General features: G+C 42.2%; 1 protein-coding gene across 7 annotated transcripts in view; it reads right to left on the minus strand.

Annotated features, from left to right (window-relative positions):
- LOC129818327 (microtubule-associated serine/threonine-protein kinase 3-like) overlaps positions 1-24,848 on the minus strand; it is a 170,842-nt gene that overhangs the window by 12,200 nt on the left and 133,794 nt on the right. For 6 of the 7 annotated variants that reach the window (XM_055874103.1, XM_055874101.1, XM_055874107.1 and 3 more), the window contains 19 exons: positions 23,450-23,519; positions 21,761-21,839; positions 20,537-20,694; positions 15,371-15,446; positions 14,900-15,109; positions 14,324-14,425; positions 13,729-13,861; positions 9,285-9,346; positions 9,109-9,200; positions 8,020-8,228; positions 7,636-7,774; positions 7,099-7,231; positions 6,674-6,839; positions 5,212-5,313; positions 4,103-4,225; positions 3,879-3,994; positions 1,308-1,429; positions 873-1,081; positions 453-653 (listed from right to left, as the gene is read on the minus strand). In XM_055874103.1, the coding sequence (XP_055730078.1) occupies positions 453-653; positions 873-1,081; positions 1,308-1,429; positions 3,879-3,994; positions 4,103-4,225; positions 5,212-5,313; positions 6,674-6,839; positions 7,099-7,231; positions 7,636-7,774; positions 8,020-8,228; positions 9,109-9,200; positions 9,285-9,346; positions 13,729-13,861; positions 14,324-14,425; positions 14,900-15,109; positions 15,371-15,446; positions 20,537-20,694; positions 21,761-21,839; positions 23,450-23,519 (2,502 nt within the window). The remainder of the gene's footprint in view (positions 1-452; positions 654-872; positions 1,082-1,307; positions 1,430-3,878; positions 3,995-4,102; positions 4,226-5,211; positions 5,314-6,673; positions 6,840-7,098; positions 7,232-7,635; positions 7,775-8,019; positions 8,229-9,108; positions 9,201-9,284; positions 9,347-13,728; positions 13,862-14,323; positions 14,426-14,899; positions 15,110-15,370; positions 15,447-20,536; positions 20,695-21,760; positions 21,840-23,449; positions 23,520-24,848) is intronic. The other variant, XM_055874102.1, reaches the window with a different exon arrangement.

Consider the following 24,848-nt stretch of genomic DNA (forward strand, 5'->3'; position numbering starts at 1 on the left):
GTTTTTATATAGCACACCATCAATTTTTATGCTAATTTTATAGGGTGAATTTTCCAATTCTTCAAACCAAAATACCCAGTGGAGGTTCATTTAAAGGTTAAAACACAAGACACGCATACAAAGACCGCTATTGTCATTTCTATTGATCTGTCTTCCTGTAGCTCTCCCCTCAGTAGCCAGCTGTTCCTATACAGCCTGGAATCACTGTACCCCTGCTGGGAGTGAGACATGAGGGATTTACCCTTTGGGGGTGTTTTTCTCAGCTACTACCTCAGTTACAGGCTCCTCTTCTGTGCTACTGCATATATAGCCACTCCATAAACTGTAGCCTCTTCCCAGCAGCAGCCGGGCCAATTTCACACAGATCTAATGGCCTCTCACTGCTCTTTAACCATCCTTAAATCGAAATGCTGGAGATTGCAGGGTTAGGGTGTGTGTATCGTCTGACTCACCTCCAGGGATCATGAGGGAGAGGGCACTGGCTGAGACAGACTTGGGGACTTTGGCAACAACACCATGCTTCTCTCCATGTCTATCAGGCCGCAGGCCGGCATGCTGGCCTCCCAGGTCCATGGGGGTCTTGGAGGAGGAGTCAGGGCTGTCTAAGCCCTCCCCTCTGGAGGGATGCAGGTCCAGGTGCTCAGAGAAACTACCTATTGACCAAAGAAGAACAGGTACAATGTCCCATATTTTTTTTAGTTACAGTCAGGCACATTAAAAACATTGAAACAACTCCACGTGATACCCGTATCATTACTCTTCTGCTCTTGAATATCAGCTAAACCAGTCTTCAACAGCCAACATGATGCCAATTCTTTAACACTATCCCTACATCTTCTACCAGCTTTAACCAGTGCTCGAGGCCTCCATACCAGAGAGAGTAGCCCCGCTGTGGGTGCTCCCGGGGGTGGTTGCATCAGCCTCATCCTCTTCTATGGAGAAGGCCAACTTGGTGGGGTCCCTTAGGGCCAGGGACTCCTCGTCTCCGTCCTCAGCTGAGATGGCGAACTTGGGGAGAAGGCCGGGCGGGCGAGGGCCCATGCTGGGGCTCTCTGTGTCTGAGGATTGGGTGAGGGAGGGCCTGGGGGGGAGAAAGGAGAAATGGATAAATATCAACCCCCATCAGAAAAAACATTCAGAACATACTAGCTAACTATTATAGATGTTGTACTGACAAAATGGGTTAATATAAGCAGGTTATGCACCGCCATCTTTGTCTTAAGGTATTCCGAGACCCTGCAATAGTCGGGGAACTTAAATAATACCAAAAGTGTGTGAAAACAATAGATAGTTTGAGTATAGCGTACATTTCAGTGAACTCCGGTGTCCAGCTCAGAGAGTCTACAGTCAGAGGGCTCTCACTCTTCTTCTCCTCAGGCTCTCCCTTCCCCTCCAGCTGGCCACGGGACAGGTCCAAGCTGCTGTACACCTACACAGACAGACAAACAGTTAACCATTTACACTCCTGGGAATTGGCCTATATGGATAGGGCTAAATTGAAATGTTTCTTACAGAAGAAATGCATATGCATAAATATGGTAGCAATTGAAAGGGAACAGCTTGGAGATTATGGGGAAATTATTACGCCAAAGTTGAGGATAACAGTTCACCTGACAAGACTGAATCCAAACATTACACTGTTAATTTGACTTTTGCTGCATTTGTTGATAATGAAATCTGAGAATACATTAAGTAACATGAGAATATTCCTTGATAATTGAGGAAGTTGCAACATAAGACAAAGAAATTACAAGGGTTTGATGAGAGGACTAACTGGTGTCTCCAAAGTGTGCTAAGTAATTTCGATGCACTTTCTGACTCAAGGATGACAAACTATAAGGTGTTTTTTTCTCTTTCTTAGCTGTATTGTTGAGGATTTAGAGCAAGGGTGTCAAACTCATTCCATAGAGGGCCAAGTGTCTGAAGATTGTTTGTCTCTCCTTTCAATTAAGACCTAAACAATCAGGTGAGGGGAGTTCTTTACTAATTAGTGACCATGATTCATCAATCAAGTACAAGGGAGGAGCGTAAACATGCAGACACTCAGCCATCCATGGAATGAGTTTGACACCCGAACTAGAGCAAGTGCACTTGTAGTTATTTTGTTTGGGACTCAACCCTGCATCCCCGCCATCACACAATGATCCATTAGAAATCGTGCAATTTGAAAGCCTGATCGATTGCCAACATGACTAGCTAAGTTATAAAATATGATATTACAGTTTTAGGCTTCACGATGCAATTCAGAGAAACAGATGGTAATTTTGGTGTGCATAGAAATGAGTCATGAGTGCATTCAGGTGCATGAGCCGCGGTGCATTTTCTTCACAATAGACAAACATAGGCTCCTGCTGTTCAGAACAACCCAGGATATGTCATCTTGTAACTGTACATCAAACATAGTGATCATAAACGTTGACACTGTATATGACGAGTTATATGGAAATGTAAAGTGCACATTTAGACTCAATGTGTGTTTGGCTTGCTTGTATGACAGAGGTATTTATTATAATCCTCAACATCTTTCAAAATACATTGAGTCCTCTTAAATTTACAGTATTTCCCTCACTCAGACAACAAAACATTTGCAAAAGTTGCCCAATGAGAGGGAGGGATGGGGCAACTTCTTGTCATGTGCTGTGCTCAAGTTCAGAATGGCTGTCAGTCAAAACCCATACAGAGCTGTGAAGCACAGAGCCAGAGCTCTGAAGTTATGTATAGTAGGGCCAGGATGATACCAGTATCGCGATACTCGTTAGTATCGTGGCAAAGAAACAAAACACAAAGCGGATTTGACTTCTTCAGAAAAACAGCCCTAATGTTGGAAACAAACGTCATCCAGAGTCACATGTATTTATTTTCCAAACTATAAGCACACAATATTTGACATACAGCAGGTTTTTAAAGGACCAAAGAGTTTGATCTGCTTCGCGTTTTCATTTTTGCCTTGGAACAGAAGACTTTGATACTGGTATTGTCACAGCCCTAATTTATAGCATGTTACTATACTTCCACTGTGTTCCAATTTAGTCGTTTATCAGTGCCCAAATGTTCAATTTTCAACCCGTATATGGGTACGAGTGTAGAGGGCTACATACCTGGACACCATGCAGGGACAGACACACAGACAGACTTTACAGTCTTTCCTCATAGAGGACAAGATTACTACACCTAAACAACATCATCAATATATCCAGTTAGTATTGGGACACAGAGTCTGATACCATAGAAACCACAGTCAGTGGTTCCAAAATAGTGGCAGCAGCCACTGGTTAGCCACGGGTTAGACTATCAGGCTGTGCACAAAAAACTGGTGGGTAACAAAAACTCAAAAAGATCTAGGTAGGTAACTGAACAAAAACTCTTCCTCTGAGACATTCTTCTGCCTCTGAAAATAATACACAAAGTGCCTTCTGAGGCAGAGCGTACTGCAATGCAGCACAACAATGTGTGCAGGTCTGTGTGTGTGTTTGCATTGTGTTCTAAGTTCTACCAAAATAGATCTGATTTGCAGCAGAAAATTTATGCAAAGCCGAGCTCTACATAACATGCTGAAGGGGGGAAAGACGCAAAGAATGTTATGGACCAAAAATCTATCATGTTGGGTTTTCATTGAAAGCTGCAGAAATTTGTATGAACTACATACATTTTCTGTTGAGGGTAACTACCTCATTGATCCACCATTGTTTTTCAATCATATGGAGTAATATGGAAGTCAGTAAGCAGTAATATCTTGAGCGAATCTTTTGTAATTTATCAAGACAGAGAGAGGAGGGGCGGGTAGAGTGGGGGGAGATATTGACAGCGAGAGAGGGGGGGTTGGAGTGTGGGGGGGAGATAGACAGAGAGAGAAAGGTACAAAGAGAAAGACAACCCACTTTAGAGAATCTGTGAGAACAGGACGAGAACTGACGTAGCTCCACGTTGAAGTCTTCATCATTGGTATCCTCCTCTTCTTCCTCTGTCTCCAAGTGATGGTACCTATCTGATCGAGCTGTGGGGATAAAACATTAGTTACCATCTTTACTAACTTTCACCTTTGAAGTGGCTGTATTCTATAGTATAGGTTAGTGTACATTTTGAGAGCAGGAAGTAAACTTACTGTCAAAGTAGCTGGTGTCGTCCTCTGACTCCAGCTGAGGGATGAACTCAGCCTTCTGTCTCAGCAGACTGTCCCAGTCCAGAGTGTGGAAGAACTGGTGGTGCTTCACCTCATATGCACCACCTAAGGATGGATGGACATGCAGTACACATTAAGAACACATAGACACAGATACACAGATATCTTGCACACAAAAGCCTAGTGAATGCACACACTACAAACGCACTCAAACACACTTCCGCTCCATCCAAGATAAAGGTTGACATTGGACAGCGGTGGCACTGCCCCAACACAAAAGGAAGAAGTGCAGACGCTAACATTACTTCCTCGCTTTATCATTGGCTGGCACCCAAAAGTCGTATCACCGGCCATAAATTATGCAGTGCAATTTCCTGCCGGTGACCTTTGAGGAAGAGACGGAGGGCCGCCTGCTGAATGGTTCGACTCGACCCAGGGGATTGGCTCTGATGAATGCAGTCCTGTGTAACCTGATTAGATTGAATCTGCTACGCAGGAGACAAAGTCTACATCCTAAATGGCCCACTATTCCCTATGCTGCACTACTTTTGACCAGAGCCCTATGTGCTATATAGGGTGCCATTTTAGACGTAGTCAAACAGTGGGCGGCCCGTGGTCTTCGGTCAGGGACCATGTTTACAATCCGCAGATGCTGATGATGCGTGACCTTGCCCAGGTCGACATTCCTGAGGGGGCCCATTTACAAGGTAGCATTCTTATGTGATAAACTGTTTCGCCTATTTGGTTGACCCAATTTATCCCTCTGTATGTGATGAGAAGGCACATGGGCAGTTATGGGAATATACCACTGTCTGTACCTGGACTATTATATCCGAGGGGAGATAAACTGGTTGTAAACCTCTTAACAGTAAAAAGTTTCCTTTGTGCCCTGTGCTGAGTTTCAACAAACTAAAAGTAACCCACATAAATGTGCCAGAACTGTAGGTTCTTTACACTTCGTTCTTTCCAGCACGGTTCCATCAACTATGGTGAATGTGAAACCAGGCCAGCCCAGTACAGCTTGGCTTGGCTCAGTAGTGTGAAAATGGTATTTGTGTGTGTTGCATGTGTTGTGCACAACTTGTGACTACCTGTGCCCATCCTCTCCAGGGGGTTCTGTCTAAGTAGGAGGGTGATCAGTTCCTGGGAGTCAGCAGGGGGAGCGTCCTCTCCCTCCGGCCAGTTGATCTCATCTGGGAAACAACACATACTCAGTTCGTTAGCACTTAGTAATATCCCAGAAACAACATGAACTGCGTTAGCTAGCAGTTAGCAATTTCCCATAGACAACACATACTGAGTTAGCTAGCAGTTAGCAATATCCCATAGACAACACATACTGAGTTAGCTAGCAGTAAGCCACAGTTTTAACAGTCCCACAATTATAATCTGATTAATGAATGCTATTGTGCACTTCCTTAGACAAAGGGCATTATGTTTATTATTGACAACCTTCACTACCTCAAGGATGAGAAATTCAATTCATTAGTGTCTGTTCTCCAGTACTAAAATAATGTGTTATCCAGGTCTGAAAAAAATTATAATGATGTGATAAAAAAATCCTTGTGTCTGCATGTTTGTGTGTGTACATCAATGTGTCTGTTTGAGTCTGTTCATGTGTGTTTGACCGGTGTAGACCGCTAGCAACAGTTGAGAAATACTAGTGTACACCAAACCAGTAGAATCTGTGCCATACCACGGTTGTCTCTTTGGCGCCATGAGGCCCCCATTTTAATCAAATTTGGGAGTGGGGCATGAATATGCATGGTGGCCCTCAGGCCTGAGCAGCGTGGCATTCAGCTCAGTGTGTTCAGAGCCCTTTAATTAACACTGGGTCCCTATGGTCTGGTATGATGGAGAGCACACCAAATCTGTCATGGCACCACATTAATTAACATAGGATAGATCGAGCTTATGTGTAAAGGATCAGTTTACAAAGAACATCGCATGCTGACATTTTAAACAATATTTTCTTATTTGTTGCATAGAACAAGTAGGCGAATACACCATGTCTGTGCTATACACTTAAAATGGCTAGAAAATAATGGCCATAAGGAATTTTGCACAATATAGAGCACACCAAATCTGTCAAAGCACACCATTCAATTTCATAGGATAGATAGAGGGGGCTCTCTGAGGTTCCCTGTATAGACTCCTCTCTAAGAATTTCCACTGCTGACATTTTTTTTAAGTCTTATTCCTTTATTCAGCATAATGTGCTGTAAATGTAAAAAGGCTTTAACACAACAGCCATAAGGAAGTTAACATCAATTGGAACTTGAGAAATGTCTTTAGTTCTAATGTAGAGCCATATCCCACACAATCGGTTTTGTGCATAACATGCCTTGATCCCAAATAAATCGGAAAGATTGGCACCATCCAATTCCATACTATTTAGTTAGATATTGCCAATCTTTCCCATTCACTGGGGATAAAGGCCTTCAGATTTTTATCCTACTTAGTCATGCATTGATGTCAATGGTAAGTGAAATTTCAACATAATTGGAATTTAGGATTCGCCCTAAATGTCAACTCAAAAAGAGTGAGACTGACCACTGATGACCTGTCCGAACAGTTCTTCTGGTGTGTCTCCAAAGAAGGGTACGCAGCCCACCAGGAACTCATAGAGGATGATGCCCATGGCCCACCAGTCCACTGGTTTCCCATAACCCTGTCTAAGGATCACCTCTGGAGCGATGTACTCTGGGGTCCCACACACCTACAGACACAGACAGAAGGCAACAGGTACTAGTAGTACGTTTTGGTGAAACGGTGAGGCTTGAAACTGTCATATTTGATAAACAATAACCTGAAATCTGTAGGTATTCAGTCTGAGCATGTCAAACAGTGTTCAAACTGGATACCATAATGGTCATGTTCTCTCTGCTTGCTTGTTTTAATTATGAGAAACTATAAATGAGTGAGAAAGACTGGCCTATACTGTAGGTAGAATGCCAATCCATCTCCACACACTGTACCTGTTTATCAGAGAACTCTCGGGCGTCCTTCTCTATGTGTCCCTCATACAGGTTAGTGGTCATGTTCATCAGGCCCACCTTGGACAGCCCAAAGTCTGTCAGCTTGATGTGACCCATGGAGGTCACCAACAGACTGGGGGGTGGGGGAGAAACACACAAGCATCACATAGATACCAATGAAAATAGATCTCCAAATCTGGCTCAGAATACAATAAGTAAATGAGTGACTGCTTTGCTTGCTCTTTGGGAATTTAGGCTAGGTATCTGTAAAGCACTTTGTGACAACTGCTCATGTATAAAGGGCTTCATAAAATAAATGTGATTGATAGACATCAATGACCAAAGTGACTGTGACTATTTTAAAAACAAAGATCAGCAGTCTGAAGAGTGTCTAAACAGATCTGTTCATGCAGTCTTGCCAACTACTATGACATGTCTTACTAGGGTAAGACAGCACTAACAGATCTGAGATTAGACTATCTATCTACATTCCCAGTGATAGTAGCTGACTATACTATAGAGATAATAGAGACTGACTTGTCTGGTTTGAGGTCCCTGTGGACGATGCCATAGTTGTGGAGGTACTCCAGAGCCAGCACCGTCTCAGCAAAGTACATCTTGGCCATGTCCACAGGCAGGGGGCCCATGTTCTTCAGCAGGTTGGCACAGTCACCGCCTAATGGCATACAGACACAGAATTGTCTTACTGAGTTAATTCTGACAATAAAATACTGTATACTACAATTAAGTACATTCAACATATGATTAATCCCAACTGAAAATTGGTAATACTTTTGGTAAATAATAGGGCTGAACAACATTAACCAGTATTTCTAGAGCAGTTTATCCCCCTGGTGAGCTTCCTGTCTTCCACAGTTTTGGTAAGAAAGAAAAAGTAAGGAAAAAATAATGGCTGCCTACCTTCCACATACTCCATGACCATGCAGAGGTGTCGTCGTGTTTCAAAGGAGCAGAACATTGAGACCACGAAGGGGTTCTCAGCGAAGGTCAGGATGTCTCTTTCCACAAACGCCTGCTGGATCTGGTTCCTCAGCATCAGGTTCTGTTTGTTGATCTTCTTCATGGCAAAGCGCTGCTTGGTCTCCTTGTGGCGCACCAGATACACAGCCCTGTTAGAGAGAAGACAATACATCAGACACACAGTTCAGGCTTAGGTAAATCAAGCATATATTGCTCGGTCAGAGAATGACATTGTTAGTCATATGCAGGTAACTGCCAAAATAAAGAAAACACCAACAAAGTGTCTTAATAGGGTGTTGGGCCACTAGTCAGCAGAACAGCTTCAATGTGCCTTGGCATTCTACAAGTGTCTGGAACTATTGAAGGGATGCGACAATCATATAATTAGGAATTAGAATAGTAATTTAATAGGATCTCTATGGCGACACCATACTTCCACAATAAATTCCATCATTTGTTTTTTTGTTAATGGCGGTGGAAAAAGCTGTCTCAGGTACCGCTCCAGAATCTCTCATAAGTGTTCAATTGGGTTGAGATCTGATGACAGACACACACCATTTAAACTCCCTATGTTCCTTTGAGACCCCTCTTTCAAAGTCATGGCAGCCAAAATTATGGCCAAATGGGCATTTTTATACATGACCCTAAGCATTATGGGAGATGAATTGCTTAATTAACTCAGGAAACACACCTGTGTGGAAGCACCTGCTTTCAATATACTTTGTATTCCTCATTTACTCAAGTGTTTCCTTTATTTTGGCAGTTACCTGTACTCTCTAAAGATGGATTGAAATCACACATTCATAGCTCTGATGAGGGGGAACACAATCTGTCAGTCCCGTGGTAGACGTAATCATGGCTTAGGAAGAAAACAGGACAGGTCCATGAATTGGAGATGGTAAACATAAGTGAAAAATGTCCTTTGTGTAAACCCAAATCACATACCCCATTCAAACACTAAATAACAGCTGAAACAGATTAGAATTCCATCATAACCGTCCTCACTGATAGCAGAGATGATGCTCTCACCCGTAGGCTCCGTTGCTGATGAGTTTGTTCATCTCAAAGTCCATCTCGCAGGGCTTTCGTCGGGATCGCAGGGCCGCTTTCAGACTCTGGGACTGGGAGGACATGAGAAACTTTATTCTACTGAAATACATCTAACCTGCAACTAAAAACTTGAATAAAATATGCTGAATACTCACAGAGTCATCTGTCTCGGGTGTTTCAGCTATCCCACTATCATAACTGGTCATCTGAGCAATTTCTATAGGAGCAGGACAGAGAGAAACAACATGTCAGCATTTCATTCAACTTCGCCATTTCAGCATTTTCACCTTCAGACACAAAACAGTGCCCTTTGAATCCAGATGTCTTCTATATACTCCAACATTTAGTCAAAGCCTATAGAGAGTACTATATATTAACACTCTTTCTTTATTTGGCAGTTAAGAAACAGAAACAGGGAAATGACATGGAAACCAGAAGAGGCAGCAACATAAACACATGTCGGACATCCATTAAGAAAACCACAACTCCAGAACACTCCTGTGTGTGCGTGTGTCTCTTGCATGTACATTCGGGTGTGTGTGCATACCCTCACATCAGCGCTGTATGAACAGCAGGAGCTAGCGAATCAGGAGTGGGTTGTTCGGTCGTCCCAACAGTGACCCTAAACAAATTTCTAATGTAACTTAGCATCTGTCCCTGCCTAGGAGGCTGCTTCCAGCACTCCAGGCTACTGGGAAAGAAAAACACACAGGATAGGCCCAGGGGAAATGAGTCAAGAGACATTGGCCAATGAGGACGGAGGTTAGTGAGCCAGTCTGTGTCAATCTGTTTCAGCTCTATAGGGAGACCATTCGTTCCTAATTAGTCAGAATGAACGCTGGGGTTTGAGTGGAGAGAGGAGAGGCACATTAGGATGGCAGTCAGTTCAGTACAGGACATTACTCTTCGCCGCCATTTTAAAACCTCTCTATTCTTGTTATATTAGCCTTGCTAGTTATATTAGCCTTGCTAGTTATTGCTAGAAAAGTTAGCTGTAACGCTGACAATATTTTGGTCATTGGGTAGCTGGTACTTGTATTACTACTACAGAAGAACTAGAAGTCCTTCATCTTATCTAAAAATTATTTTCTGCTCCAGCAATGCTTTCAAAACGTTAAAGACCAATATCGAAAACATAATTAGGATTTTTTTCAATTATCGTACAAGTATTTTCTCTCAGTACATTACGGAGGGAGTTTTACGAGGACGTTAACGTTAATTAAAATGTGATAAATGATTTGCAGATGATTCCTCTCCTCCACTGAAACGAGATCAAGAAACCAATTTATGCTGTAGCAATCTGATGAAACTGGTTGGGTTAAGTAGATTCACGATCAGAAATCGTATGCTTATATTCTCATCAGGTCATCAATGTAGCGTTGACAGGTGCTTCGAGAACAAAGTGTGAGAAGTGATTGGATGATATACAATACAATCTATTCACCTCACTGAATAATTGATTAAAAAACACTGTTTTGCAATGAAGGTCTACAGTAGCCTCAACAGCACTCTGTAGGTAGCACCATGTTGTAACCGGAGGACAGTAAGCTTCCACCCTACTCTGGGTACATTGACTTCAATATAAAGCCTAGGATGCTCATGGTTCTCACCACCTTCCATAGACTTACACAGTAATTATGGCAACTTCCAATGGGCATCCTCAAACCTATCAGAGCTCTTGAAGCATGACCTGACATGTTGTCCACCCAATCAAAGGGTCAGAGATTGAATCTAGTACTGAAAGCATCGGCTACATCTAGCTAGCACTGCACTGCATAAAATGTGGTGAGTAATTGACTCAGAGAAAAAATCTGAACAAAATAATTTCTTCAAAAATGGAGGAGCAAGAAAGGGCTAGCTATATTTCAATATAATTTATATATTTTTTTTTACTTTCACTTAGCTAGCAAATGCAGCTAGCTAGTTTAGCCTACTCAAACACCCGGCTCAAACAGAGAGATGCTATGTTCGCTAGCTGGCTATGACTATCCAACACAAGGAACTCTTCCAAGTCAAGGTAAGCTTTTGGTTTTATTAATTTTATTGTTAACAGAGCCTGCCGGTGTAACTGCTAAACTGCTTACTGACTATCCTGCATGATTGTAGCGGGTTTACTAACACGTTCTAGTAGCTATGTTGACTTGACGTTAACTAATATTGTGACAATGATATAGGCTGTGTGTAGCGGTTATGATATGAAGGTTTGGCTTTGAAAGGTTTTTTGCATGGTCACAGACAGCTGATGTTCATTGAAGTCCACAAGCTAAGGCAAAAGGTGAGAGGAGGAGAGCACGTAGATGCAAGAAGGACTACACCGAGCTGTTTGTATGTGGCTCTGAAAGGGAACCGTTTGCGTGTGATCAGGGGTGTATTCAGTCCGCCAATTCTGTTTAAAAACATTTCTTAAACAGAAGCAAACGGAACGGGGAAAAACATAACTGAATTTACCCAACAGAAACTCTCGTTGCAACTGTTGGACTAATGATTACACACTAGATCAGTCTGAACGCGGCCCTGCGATCACGAACGAAAGCCCTGCGAGATGGACTTTGAGATGAACAAACTCATCAGCAATGGAGCCTACGGGTGAGAGCATCCTCTCTGGTATCAGTGAGGACGGTTATGATGGAATCCTTATCATTTTCAGCTGTTTTTAGAATTTTAATGGGATATGGATTTTACTTAAAGGGCATTTTTCACTCATGTTTACAATCTCCAATTCATGGCCCTGTCCTGTTAACAGATATTTAAAAAAAAAAATCTTTGATATATTGAATGAGCGAATTATTTCAAAAGGCATAAAATGTATTTGGTTGTAATGTTATGTAATCAAGGGTGGTAAACGAAGAATATCAGTTTATACCAAAACTTCTGTTTTAATAATTAGGTAGCGTTGTGTGGTTGTTGTTAGATGACAGATGTATCGAGTCTGAATTCAATGTATCAGATTGCTTGGGGGTAGAAGCTGCTTCATCTCAACACTTTTTATTGATTGAATCACTGGTGCTTCCTGCTTTAATTTTAGCTTGTAAGCAGGAATCAGGAGGATAGAATTATGGTCAGATTTGCCAAATGGAGGGCAAGGGAGAACTTTGTATGAGTGTCTGTGTGTGGAGTAAAGGTGGTCCAGAGTTTTTTTCCCTCTGGTTGCACATTTAACATGCTGATAGAAATTTGGTAAGACGCATTTAAGTTTCCCTGCATTAAAGTCCCCGGCTACTAGGAGCGCTGCCTCTGGGTGAGTGTTTTCCTGTTTGCTTATGGCGGAATACAGCTCCTTCAGTGCGGTCTTAGTGCCAGCATCAGAGACTTCCTTAGATATCGTGAACCAGCTGATACATAGTCCCTTGTCTTACCAGACGCCGCTGTTCTGTCCTGCTGATACAGCGTATAACCAGCCAGCTGTGTGTTGATAATGTCGCCGTTCAGCCACGACGACTCCGTGAAGCATAAGATATTACAGTTTTGAATGTCCCGTTGGTAGTTTAATCTTCCGCCTAGGTCATCGATTTTATTTTCCAAAGATTGCACGTTTGCTAGCAGAATTGAAGGAAGTGGGAGTTTATTCGATCGCCTACGAACTCTCAGAAGGCAGCCTGCCCTCTGGCCCCTTTCTCTCCACATAAAAAAAAATGTAATTACTGTTTGCGGTTCACAAACTTATTTGGATTCATCGAGATTGAACCGAATCCCAACTAATACAATGGTGAAATTAAATTTGTTCAGTCAAAAATAATTGTTTAAATGAATTGTTCAAGAAAGTAAATCAACTTTGTAGGACCTTCACGAGTGTCGGTGGAAAGTTGTAGGGATATGAAAACAATCATGCTAATAATAGTTAAAAACAGTTAATTACAGGGTACAATATATGTTTTGAATTGGCTACCTAGCTATTAGTCTGTTCTCTATCATATTTTATAGGCGTACCTGCCTGCCGCTGCAATGTTAGACTGTCTCTCTCTCCTTGAGCAACAGCCCACTCCTCTCGCACACATGTATGTGATGTGAGCAATCAAAGTGCATTCCGATCCTGGCTTATATGTTGATATTTATTATTATTATTATTTTATTTTTTTAACTGTGCCTAAAAAATGTACATCAAGATTACCTATTTGATATATTTCCATTACTTTTCCAAAACGTTTTAGATTTGATCATTTTCCAAAACTTTTCCCGGCCTGGAAAACACCATTTTAAAAGTCCAGGATTTTCATGACCGTACGAATCTTGTTAAAAGCATTGGATTGGTGCAAGCGTGGCTGGAGGGAGTTTCCACCATATTCCTCACACCAGTCCATTCCTTTTAAATCAATGAGGCACACTTTGGGAGACAGGTGAACAATTGGAACGTAGCCAGTGTCATCTGTAGAACATGAATATCAAGGCTAGCACATCTTAGGTTTTACATCACAAAATAAGTTATCTTCTACACACTCAGAAACGTCTTGATTACTTGAATAAAGCAGGCCACCACTGGAATGAGTTCACAGCCCCTTGCAGCTTTCAGCAGAAAGCACTCTTTTCAATCTGAATGTGTGATGTTTGGCTGCACCTCCACTGTCTATCTGCCAAACTCCTAAAAGGTCAAACCTGGCATACCTTCCAGGGGGTCCCGTGTGAGCCCCAGCTGGCTGATGATGTAGCGGGGGATGTCAGTCTTGATGCCCTGGCCCTCTTTGGCGTGACCCTCGGCAGCTTCCAACAGATGGTAGAACTCCTCTGGATCAAACTCCTGAGGAGAGGACAACACAGGTTTCACTACAACACTTCTGGAACTCTTAGTTTTAAGTTTCAATAGGCATTGTCTGAGTGCTGTTGGCTTTTCTCTGGGTTGATAATGTAACAATCAATCAATAGCAGGAGCACGAGGAGGATGTATTGCATCTGTATGGCTCGTCACCAGGTCGCAAGCCTCCTCTTTATACAACAGAGACATGGATGGGATGTTTGTCAAATGACTCACATAATTGAAACCTAGTTTCATAGAGATAGAGCTACATGGTCATTTGTGTAGTTCTGATTAGCCATGGGACAGAAATAAGTCATATTTAGTATTAATGCCCAGAGATTTGTCTAGTCACCCCACATGGTCAGGAAAAACTCCTGGCCCTAGTATAATTAGTGTAATATGTGTGAGTGTGCAGTCATTGCCATGTGCTTGGTAGCTAACTAGTGACAATCAGGCGAGACATACCAGGCATTCCAGGAGGCGCGCTGGCCTGGCGATGACGATGAGGATCTTCTTTACCAGTTCTTTGATGAAGTTCACCTCCTGGCTCTCCGACCGGGATGTGGACTATACACACACAGAACAGAACACACTCGCTCAACATTTTATACAGACCTGTGAGCTGATCAGTGCTCGGGACTGGAAGTACCATTAAGTAAGAGGGAGGGATTATCATAGTAAGCCTGCATGAGGGGAGAGGACAATGAGCAATACAGAATATCTATATTTGTAATAGTGCTTGTGACTTTGCATACCGTAGAGGTAAAAGAGCATTGTAAACCAAATCATTTTCGTGAAAGAATCTGTTTGATTGTAAGTCCTATGCAGTAATGTGTACTGATATTGTAATTACACTGTGCTTATTACTATGGTAAAAGGTTGATGTATTTTAAAGTGGGGCAGGTGGCGCCACACTACTCTTCATTGCTTTCTTTCCTCGTCTACTTTCCTTCATTATGCCAGATTATTAATATGGGAGTAGACGACACAAGGAAAGGTAACCACTTAACATTATTGAGCTGCACCAATAGTGTCACCCACCTCCTGGAATAGCTTCTCCAGCTTGTCGGTGAGCTCACAGAAGTAGCGCGAGGTGACGTGCCCCAGGCGGCTCTTCTCCAGGCAGTCACGGACCAGCTCGATGATCTGATGGTGGGCGAACCCCAGCACACCGTCCGCTAGCGGCAGCACGCTCTCCGGGGAGCTCGTCCGGATGATCTCCTGGATCCTCTCCTCCATCTGGGCCGTGGCCTAGAGACATGGAGGGGTGGAAAAGGTTAGAAGGAGAGGACATGAGAGAGAGAGAGAGAGAGGGTAAAAAGGTTTAAAGGTGGTAGAAAGTGGTGGCAAAAGTGGTCGGAGAGGTTAAAAAGTTTAGAAGTGGCTAAAAAAAGAGCAACTCTTTTGTCACTGTGTAATAAACCTTATGTAAGACATTAGCATTTTGTTTTGATACCAAATGACAAATGTTAAGGCGATAAGGCATTATTAGTTCTACTGTTGGCCCCTCACCTTAGGAAAGCGTTCCTTGTAGACATGGTTCATCATAATAATCTCATGATCACAACAAGATGGGGATCTTCCAGGGCTGCAAACAAATAAGAATAAAAAAGGAAAGATCAGTACTTATATTACAACACAAACTGTATCTTACAGCAAAAAAATGCATTGATATACAGTGCATTCGGAAAGTACAAATTTAGAAATCCATGTTATTCACTTATTGCGCCAACGAGCGTTGCCAAGGGCTAAAATAGATATCATTCCTATTTCTGACGCAGATCGCGCTGAAAGTCCTGCCTCTCCCATCTCCTCATTGGTTTACCCGTGCCATTGGTACACACGTGCCATCTCCTCATTGGTTATACCCACGTGGGTGATTGAAAGACGAACTGTTTTGCCGGTTGTCGTGGTAATACTATGAAAGTTTAGATGCGATCACCATATAATTTCAATGATGGAAAAGCCTGGAAGGAGGAGCGATGACTAGAAACGATTCGGTTGGCCGTTTTATGTGTGGATTAATTGTCGGAGTAGAGGACCTTGTGCAGTTCAGGTAAAATAACAACTCACTGTTTATATCCCAGGACAAATTACCTAGCAACAGCAAGCTAGCTAAATAGGACAAATTAGCTAGCAAGTGCAAACAAACTAGCTAAATTGCCATACATGTTTAATGCTTTTCGACCTGTCCCCAAATTAATATCATTGGTTCAGAGTTTGTTTTGATATTTTAACCTGCGTGTCGTGATCGCGTTTGGTGTAGGGGGACAAAATAAATGTATGCACGATGGCGCACGTGCGCAGGCGGTTTTGGTTCCGTGTTACTCTAAAACGTATTAAATCTATTTTTTTCATCAATCTACACACAGTACCCCATATTGACAAAGCAAAACAAAATGTTGCACAGTTATAAAAAATGTACTGAAATATCACATTGACATAAGTATTCAAACCCTTTACTCAGTACTTTGTTGAAGCACCTCAAGCTCTGTCAGGCTGGATGGGGAGTGTTGCTGCACAGGTATTTTCTGTTCTCTGCAGAGATGTTCAAGTCCAGGCTCTGGCTGGGCCACTCAAGGACATTCAGATACTTGCCCCAAAGCCACTCCAGCGTTGTCTTGGCTGTGTGCTTAGGGTCGCTGTCCTGTTGGAAGGTGAACAATCACCCCAGTCTGAGGTCCTGAATGCTCTGGAGCAGGTTTTCATGAAGGCTCCCTGTACTTTTCTCTGTTCATTTTTCCCTCAATCCTGACTAGTCTCCCAGTCCCTGCTGCTGAAAAACATCTGCACAGCATGCTGCCACCACCATGCTTCACCGTAGGGATGGTGCCAGGTTTCCTCCAGACATGACGCTTGGCATTCAGGCCAAGGAGTTCAATATCAGACAAGATCATCTTGTTTCTCATGGTCTTTTGGCAAACACCAAATCAAAACAAACGTTATTGGTCAAATACGCCGAATACAACAGGTGTAGACCTTAGAGTGAAATGCTTACTTACAAGCCCTTAACACACTTTAAGGTATTTTCTTAAAACTAAGAGATAAGAAAAACAAATATTTCAACAGCAGCAGTAAATATTAACAGGGCTATATACAGGTTCAGAGTCAATGTGTCAATGTGCGGGGGCACCGGTGACAAGGTAATTGAGGAAATATGTCCATGCAGGTAGGGTTATTAAAGTGGCGGGGAGGGTGCAAATAGTCTGGGTAGATATTTGATTAGCTGTTCAGGAGTCTTATGGCTTGGGGGAAGAAGCTGTTCAGAAGCCTCTTGGACCTAGATTTGGCGCTCCGGTACTACTTGCCGTGCGGTAGTAGAGAGAACAGTCCATGACTAGGGTGGCTGGAGTCTGACAATTTTTAGGGCCTTCCTGACACCGCCTGGTATAGAGGTCCTGGATGGCAGAAAGCTTGGCCCCGGTGATGTACTGGGCCGTACACACTACCCTCTGTAGTGCCTTGCGGTCGGAGACCGAGCAGTTGCCATGCCAGGCAGTGAAGCAACCCGTCAGGATGCTCTCGATGGTGCTGTTAAACCTTTTGAGGATCCTTTTCCTGTAGTCCACAATAATCTCTTTTGTCTTGATCACGTTGAGGGAGAGGTTGATGTCCTTGCACCGCACGGTCAGGTCTCTGATCTCCTCCCTATAGGCTGCCTCTTCGCTGTTGTGTCATCAGCAAACTTGGTGTTGGAGTCGTGCCTGGCCGCACAGTCATGAGTGAACAGGGAGTACAGGAGGGGACTGAGCACACACCCCTGAGGGGCCCCCATGTTGAGTATCAGCGTGGCGGATGTGTTGCTACCTACCCTTGCCACCTGGGGGCGGCACGTCAGTAAGTCTAGGATCCAGTTTCAGAGGGAGGTGTTTTGTCCCAGGGTCCTTAGCTTAGTGATGAGCTTTGAGGGCACTATGCTGTTGAACACTGAGCTGTAGTCAATTAATAGCATTCTCACATAGGTGTTCCTTTTGTCCAGGTGGGAAAGGGCATTGTGGAGTGCAATAGAGATTGCATCATCTGTGGACCTGTTGGTGCGGTATGCATATTGGAGTGGGTCTAGGGTTTCTGGGATAATGGTGTTGATGTAAGCCATGACCAGCTTTTCAAAGCATTTCATGGCTACAGACATGAGAACTACGGGTCACAGGTCATTTAGGCAGGTTACCTTAGTCTCTGTGCCCAAGAACACTATGGTGGTCTGCTTGAAACATGTTGGTATTACAGACTCAGTCAGGGAGAGGTTGAAAATGTCAGTGAAGACACTTGCCAGTTGGTCATTACATGCTCGGCGTACACATCCTGGTAATCCGTCTGGCCCAGCGGCCTTGTGAATGTTGAACTGTTTAAAGGTCTTACTCACATCGGCTGGGGAGAGCGTGATCACACAGTCAACCGGACGAGCTGAAGCTCTCATGCATGTTTCAGTGTTACTTGCCTCGAAGCGAGCATAGAAGTTATGTAGCTCATCTGGTAGGCTTGTGTCACTGGGCAGGTCTTGGTTGGGCTTCCTTTTGTAGTCTGTAATAGTTTGCAAGCCTTGCCACATCCGACGGGCGTCGGAGCCGCTGTAGAACGATTCGATCTTAGTCCTGTATTGACGCTTTGCCTGTTTGATGGTTCGTCAGAGGGCATAGCAGGATTTCTTGTAAGCTTCCGGGTTAGAGTCCCGCTCATTGAAAGCAGCAGCTCTACCCTTTAGCTTGGTATGAATATTGCCTGTAATCCATGGCTTCTGGTTGGGGTATGTACGTACGGTCACTGTGGGGGGGACGTTCTCAATGCACTTATTGATAAAGCCAGTGACTGATGTGGCGTACTCCTCAATGCCATCGGAAGAATCCCGGAACATATTCCGGTCTGTGCTAGCAAAACAGTCCTGTAGTTTAGTATCTGCTTCATCTGACCACTTTTTTTAAAAGACCGAGTCACTGGTGCATCCTGCTTGAATCTTTGCTTGAAAGCAGAAATCAGGAGAATAGAGTTATGGTCAGATTTGCCAAATGGTGGGCGAGTGAGAGCTTTGTACGCGTCTCTGTGTGTGGATTAAAGATGGTTTAGAATTTTATTTCCCTCTGATTGCACATTTAACATGCTGATAGAAATTTGGTAAAACTGATTTAAGTTTCCCTGCATTAAAGTCACCGATCACCTGGAGCGCCGCCTCCGGATGAGCGTTTCCCTGTTTTCTTATGGCGGAATACAGCTCATTGAGTGCGGTTTCAGTGCCAACTTCGCTCTGCGGTGGTATGTAGACAGCTACAAAAAATACAGATAAACTCTCTAGGTAGATAGTGTGGTCTACAGCTTATCATGAGATACTCTACCTCAGGCAAGCAAAATGTGAGACTTCCTTAGATATCGTGCACCAGCTGTTGCTTACATAAATGCATAGGCCTCCGCCCGTGTCTTACCAGAGACTGCTGTTCTGTCTGGCTGATAGTGTATAACCCGCCAGCTGTATGTTCTTAATGTCGTCATTCAGCTACGACTCGGTGAAACATAAGATAGAGTTTTTAATGTCCCATTGGTAGGATATACGTGCTTTCAGTTCGTCCAAACGGGATGTCATGTGCATTTTACTGAGGAGTGGCTTCCGTCTGACCACTCTACCATAAAGGCCTGATTGGTGGAGTGCTGCAGGGATGGTAGTCCTTCTGGAAGGTTCTACCATCTCCACAGAGGAACTCTGGAGCTCTGTCAGAGTGACCATCGGGTCCTTGGTCACCTCCCTGACCAAGTCCCTTCTCCCCCAATTGCTCAGTTTGGCTGGGTGGCCAGCTCTAGGAAGAGTCTTGGGTGTTCTAAACGTATTCCAATGAAGAATGATGGAGGTCACTGTGTTCTTGGCGATCTTCAATGCTGCAGACTTTTTTTTGTAGCCTTCCCCAGATCTGTGGCTCGACACAATCCTGTCCAGAGCTCTATGGACAATTTCTTCGACCTCATGGCTTGGTTTTTGCTCTGACATGTCAACTGTGGGACCTTATATAGACAGGTGTGTGCCTTTCCAAATCATGTCCGATCAATTGAATTTACCACAGGTGGACTCCAATAAAGTTGCAGAAACATTTCAAGGATGATCAATGGAAACAGGATGCGTCTGAGCTCTATTTTGAGTCTCATAGCAAAGGGTCTGAATAATTATGTATAGAAGAGTTCTGTTTATTTTTTATTTTTTTATAAACGTTCAAACATTTCAAAAAACCTGCTAATGCGGTATTGTGTGTAGATTTCTTAAATCCATTTTAGAATAAGGCTGTAAACGTAAAAAAAATGTGTAAAAGGGGTCTGAATACTTTCCGAATGCAATTTTAATCTCAACGAGACTAACATGGATAAATAAAGATGAATTAAAATAAATAAAAAAAAAAAAATATATATATAGATAGATATATATATATATATATATATATATATATATATATATATATATATATATATATCTATCTATCTATCTATCTATCTATCTATCTATCTATCTATATATATGTAGATATAGATATATTTATTTTAATTCATCTTTATTTATCCATGTTAGTCTCGTATATATATAGTATGAATCATATCTATTTTTTATATTTTTTACAAAACTAAATAAAAAGTACTGTAATTTTCAGCAATTGTTATACCCAGCATCCTTAAAGGTGTATGACCTTGCCGGGCCTCCGTACATACCTGAGACTGCGCGAGCGGGGTCGCATGGGTGCTGTCCCCCTCCGTCGGTCGTCCCCGGCGATGCTCTCGGTGCAGAAGTGCTTGGAGAGAAAGTGCAGCTCATCCGGGGTGGGCTGGAAGGGTAGCTGGTGCAGCTTCTCCTGTGATGAACAGGACGACTGGAAATGAAATGAATATACATTGAACGAGAAAAGAAAAGATAAAAAGGAGAGACTAATGCTTTGATTAATGTTTTTGCACGAGAGAATGACAGATACCAGGAGAGTAGCATTTTTTTTGACTGTTGTTTATTTGATTGGGTAAATGTTCATTACGGTATTGATGCCCTTTTACAGTGTCTTGAAAATGAAGAACAAACTTATGGGTGCCAAAATGGTTGCGATGGTACAGTAGATGAAAGCTAACAAATTCCTGTGAACATTCCCATTTCTCCTCATTACATTGTTCTCAAATCCGATTCAATTTAAACTAAGCTGTAAACATAGCCTGGACAAACAACACAGTTGCTGGTGTTAATCCCGCTCTATGGTAGTTCCTCCTAACCAGTCGTCCTCACCAGCCTCCGGCAACATGTTAAGTATTTATCAGCTCTAATTGATGGTCTTCAAAAAACATGGCCGTTAATAAACAACCCATTATTTTGTGTGTGGCGGCTTGTTTACTTGGTTGTGTAGTCTGCCATGGAGCCTGTTTGTATGTGTGTGTGTGTGTGTCAGAAAGTTGACCATCGCCTGCCTGTGTGATTTGAGTTTGTCAGTAAACAGAGCAGAGTTCTGTGGTTGTACGTGTGTTTGTGTGTGTGTGGGTGGCCTAGCTGTGTGCCAGGGCCATATTTACTCCAAAACAAATCTGCTGGCCCTAAATACAGCGTCTGGTGGTATGTCAGCCTGTGAGACACTAGTGGGAGAATGTGATCACTATGGCACCCCTCATCTCTGACTACCAGTAGCCTACAGTACAGGCCTGGTGACTGAAGTACAGACTGGAGGGATGCCCATCAGATGATAATTTCACATTGCAACATCTTTATTTGAATGATTCTTGAATATTCAGTGATCTGGTAGAGTATATGTATTTTTAGATTGAAAGGGTTTTCCATCAGTATACCGTATGTGAAAAAGTTCGGTTAAACAACATTTTTGGCATTGCTTTTTAAAAATCGAGCTAACACATAATATATTTTGTTTTCATGGGCTTTAACAAATTGAGTGGTATGGTACATACAGAAACAGTGGAGCTGGGTGTGTTGGTGCCATAGCCAGAGGAAGGCAGAGAGGCCAAAGACCAGCGTCGTCCATCAGTCCTGCTCAAACACACAGACAGAGATAGAAAGAGACAGACGTCATCATAAACTCAGAACCCATCCATAACTAATCAGTAATATGAGAACTGTAGTTAACAAAATATAAAAATAACTATGAATGATATTCAAAACAAGACTACTCAAAGCTCCAGGATTTTGAATAACATACCTATACTACAAATGCACAATGTTCTGGATAACCTTTGACCTATGTGCAGAGTTAGGTCATTTGAAACCTTTACCTTTCCGGAAGAATAGGTAGGAAAGACTGCTTTTCAATAGCCTACTGCAGCGTTTACAGTGGATTACATTTTAGTCATTTAGCAGACACTTTTATCCAGAGTGACTTACAGTAGTGAATGCATACATTTTCATACTGGTCCCCCGTGAGAATCGAACACACACAGGACACAGCTTCCTTGATCTATGCTATCTTCCACCCACACCTTTTTTATTTGACCTTTATTTAACTTGGCAAGTTGGATAAGAACAAATTCTTATTTTCAATGACGGTCTAGGAACAGTGGGTTAACTGCCTTGTTCAGGGGCAGAACGACAGATTTTAACCTTGTCAGCTCGGGGATTCGATCTTGCAACCTTTCGGTTACTAGTCCAACGCGTTAACCACTAGGCTACCCTGCCGCCCCAACCTAGCCTGCCGCCCCAACCTACCGAGTAGTGAGATGTCTTCTGTTGCACTAACCAAAAACACTGAACATTGATACAAACTCAGAGGAATAACGTGTGGAGTTAGATGTAGGGGCAGCTAGATAGGGACAGCTAGATAGGGACAGCTAGATAGGGACAGCTAGATAGGGACAGCTAGATAGGGACAGCTAGATAGGGACAGCTAGATAGGGACAGCTAGATAGGGACAGCTAGATAGAAACACAAACAGGATTTTCATGATTCAGGTATAATGGCAAGGTAACAATGACGTTGTGTATTCATACACATTGCACGAACGGACATGTGAGTTACAATGACGTTGTGTGTATTCATAGACATGAGTAACAGGAAGAAGAGCTATGATGTTATTAACATGACAAAAAAGAGGCCTAACATGACATTACATGTCTGGTCTGTGGCACTGACGGAATCATAGCCATAAATAAAAAAGCTGTTAAAATAAAGTCGTGTTGAGTGAGGGTAGAACAAAAAAGATTTCAGGCTTTTTGTGAAGACGTGGAGAAAAGCACTTCAGAAAACGCAAGGAGTTTGAGTCTGATGATGGTAAAAGACTGAACCCTTGAACCTGCCTGTGATTTCAATCTCTGTATAGAGAGCCTGTCAGAACACAGTGAGATCCTGCCTTCGCTTCTCAAAAGAACCGCTGCCTGTCTGCTGCAGACAATAATAGCACCACAATTTGGCTTCGTTGTTTAAAAAAAGATAAATGTTTCTTTTAAGATTCATATTTCCTATGTATGCCTCATTTCTCATACCATTTGTCAGATAACCACCAAGATAAAGTATTACTACTTTCTGGAAATTCTTAAAACAATAAAAACCTGCCCATAAGCATTTTATTGCAGACTATTGGCATGCTAGTTGAGTGGAGTTATGGATAAAAAGGTTCAACTGGCATTGACTTTTACTTTTATTAATACCTTCGTGCAAATGAGAAGTGGGCTGAGGCACTAGGAGAGAAGTTTCTGGGGCTGTCTTGAGGACTCGTTCCTGTTGTTCAGAGAGGAAGCAGAGAAACAAGGGGAGATTACAAGTCATTAAAGAAAACATTCCAGAAACCTGAGACAAAAGCATTATCAATTAATCAAGGAAATAATAATACTAAGCCTACAGCATAGAATCAAACCTATATTAGGACTTGGTATTTTTTTTTTTCTAAATAAGAAAGTGTAATAAGCCAGCATAGATAAAACACATTTCTTCATCAATTTACTCTCAGCTATTGTACTTTACACAGCATTTTAGATTTTATTGTGTTTCATTGGCTCTTATCTGAAGGAGGTTAATCTAGGAAGACTGAAATGGGACTGATTTGCTTGAAGCAGTAATTACGTAATCTTAATAATACTTCCACATTGCAGCTCATCGGCTTGGATTTATCAGGAGAAACACATGAGTAACGGCACAATATACATTTTTTTAATATATAAAAAATAAATAAAGATCCCAACCAAAATGTTTTTTTTTTTTTTGGTGTCTGAAAGGGGCGGCGGGGGGGGGACTTGCCGATGTGTTTTACAGCAGGGAAATGAAAAAAGTATAATTTTTCCAGTGGTGGGAAAAGTACCTAATTGTCATACTTGAGTAAAAGTATAGATACCTTAACAAAGTTACTCAAGTTAAAGTTACCCAGTAAAATACTACTTGATTAAAAGTCTAAAAATGTTTCTTATAAGATTCATATTTCCTATGTATTCCACATTCTCATGCCATTTTTCAGATAACCACAAAGATTTAGTATAAATTACTTTCTGGGAATAAATAAAACATGCCCATAAGCATTTTATTGCTGACTATTGGCAGCAATAAATATTTAAATATACTTCAGTATCAAAAATAAATGTAATTACACTAAGTATCAAAAGTAGAAGTAAGTGTAAATAATTTCAAATTCCTTCTATTAAGCAAAGCAGACGGCACCATTGTATTGTTTTTAGCCAGGGGCACACTCAGAGATTATTTACAACAGATGCATGTGTGTTTATTGAGTCCCCCCAGACCATAGGCAGCAGGTATGACCACGTGTTATCTTGAGAAGTGAGGGAATTTCACAATTTTCCTGTCATGCTTAGTATTCAAAATGTAACACGTACTTTGGGTTGTCAGGAAAAAATATATAGAGTAAAAAGTACAATATTTTCTTTAGGAACGGAGTAAAAGTATGGAGTAAGAGTAAAAGTTGTCAAAAAAATAAATAGTAAAGTTCAGATATCCCCAAAAACGACTTAAGTGTACTTTAAATATTTTTACACCACTGAATTTTTCCACACTGAACTCTCATAAATTGCCATCCAAACGAGCAATTGTCCAATAACTATG

This window comes from Salvelinus fontinalis, chromosome 21, assembly GCF_029448725.1.
Source record: "Salvelinus fontinalis isolate EN_2023a chromosome 21, ASM2944872v1, whole genome shotgun sequence".
Taxonomy (NCBI): Eukaryota; Metazoa; Chordata; class Actinopteri; order Salmoniformes; family Salmonidae; genus Salvelinus; species Salvelinus fontinalis.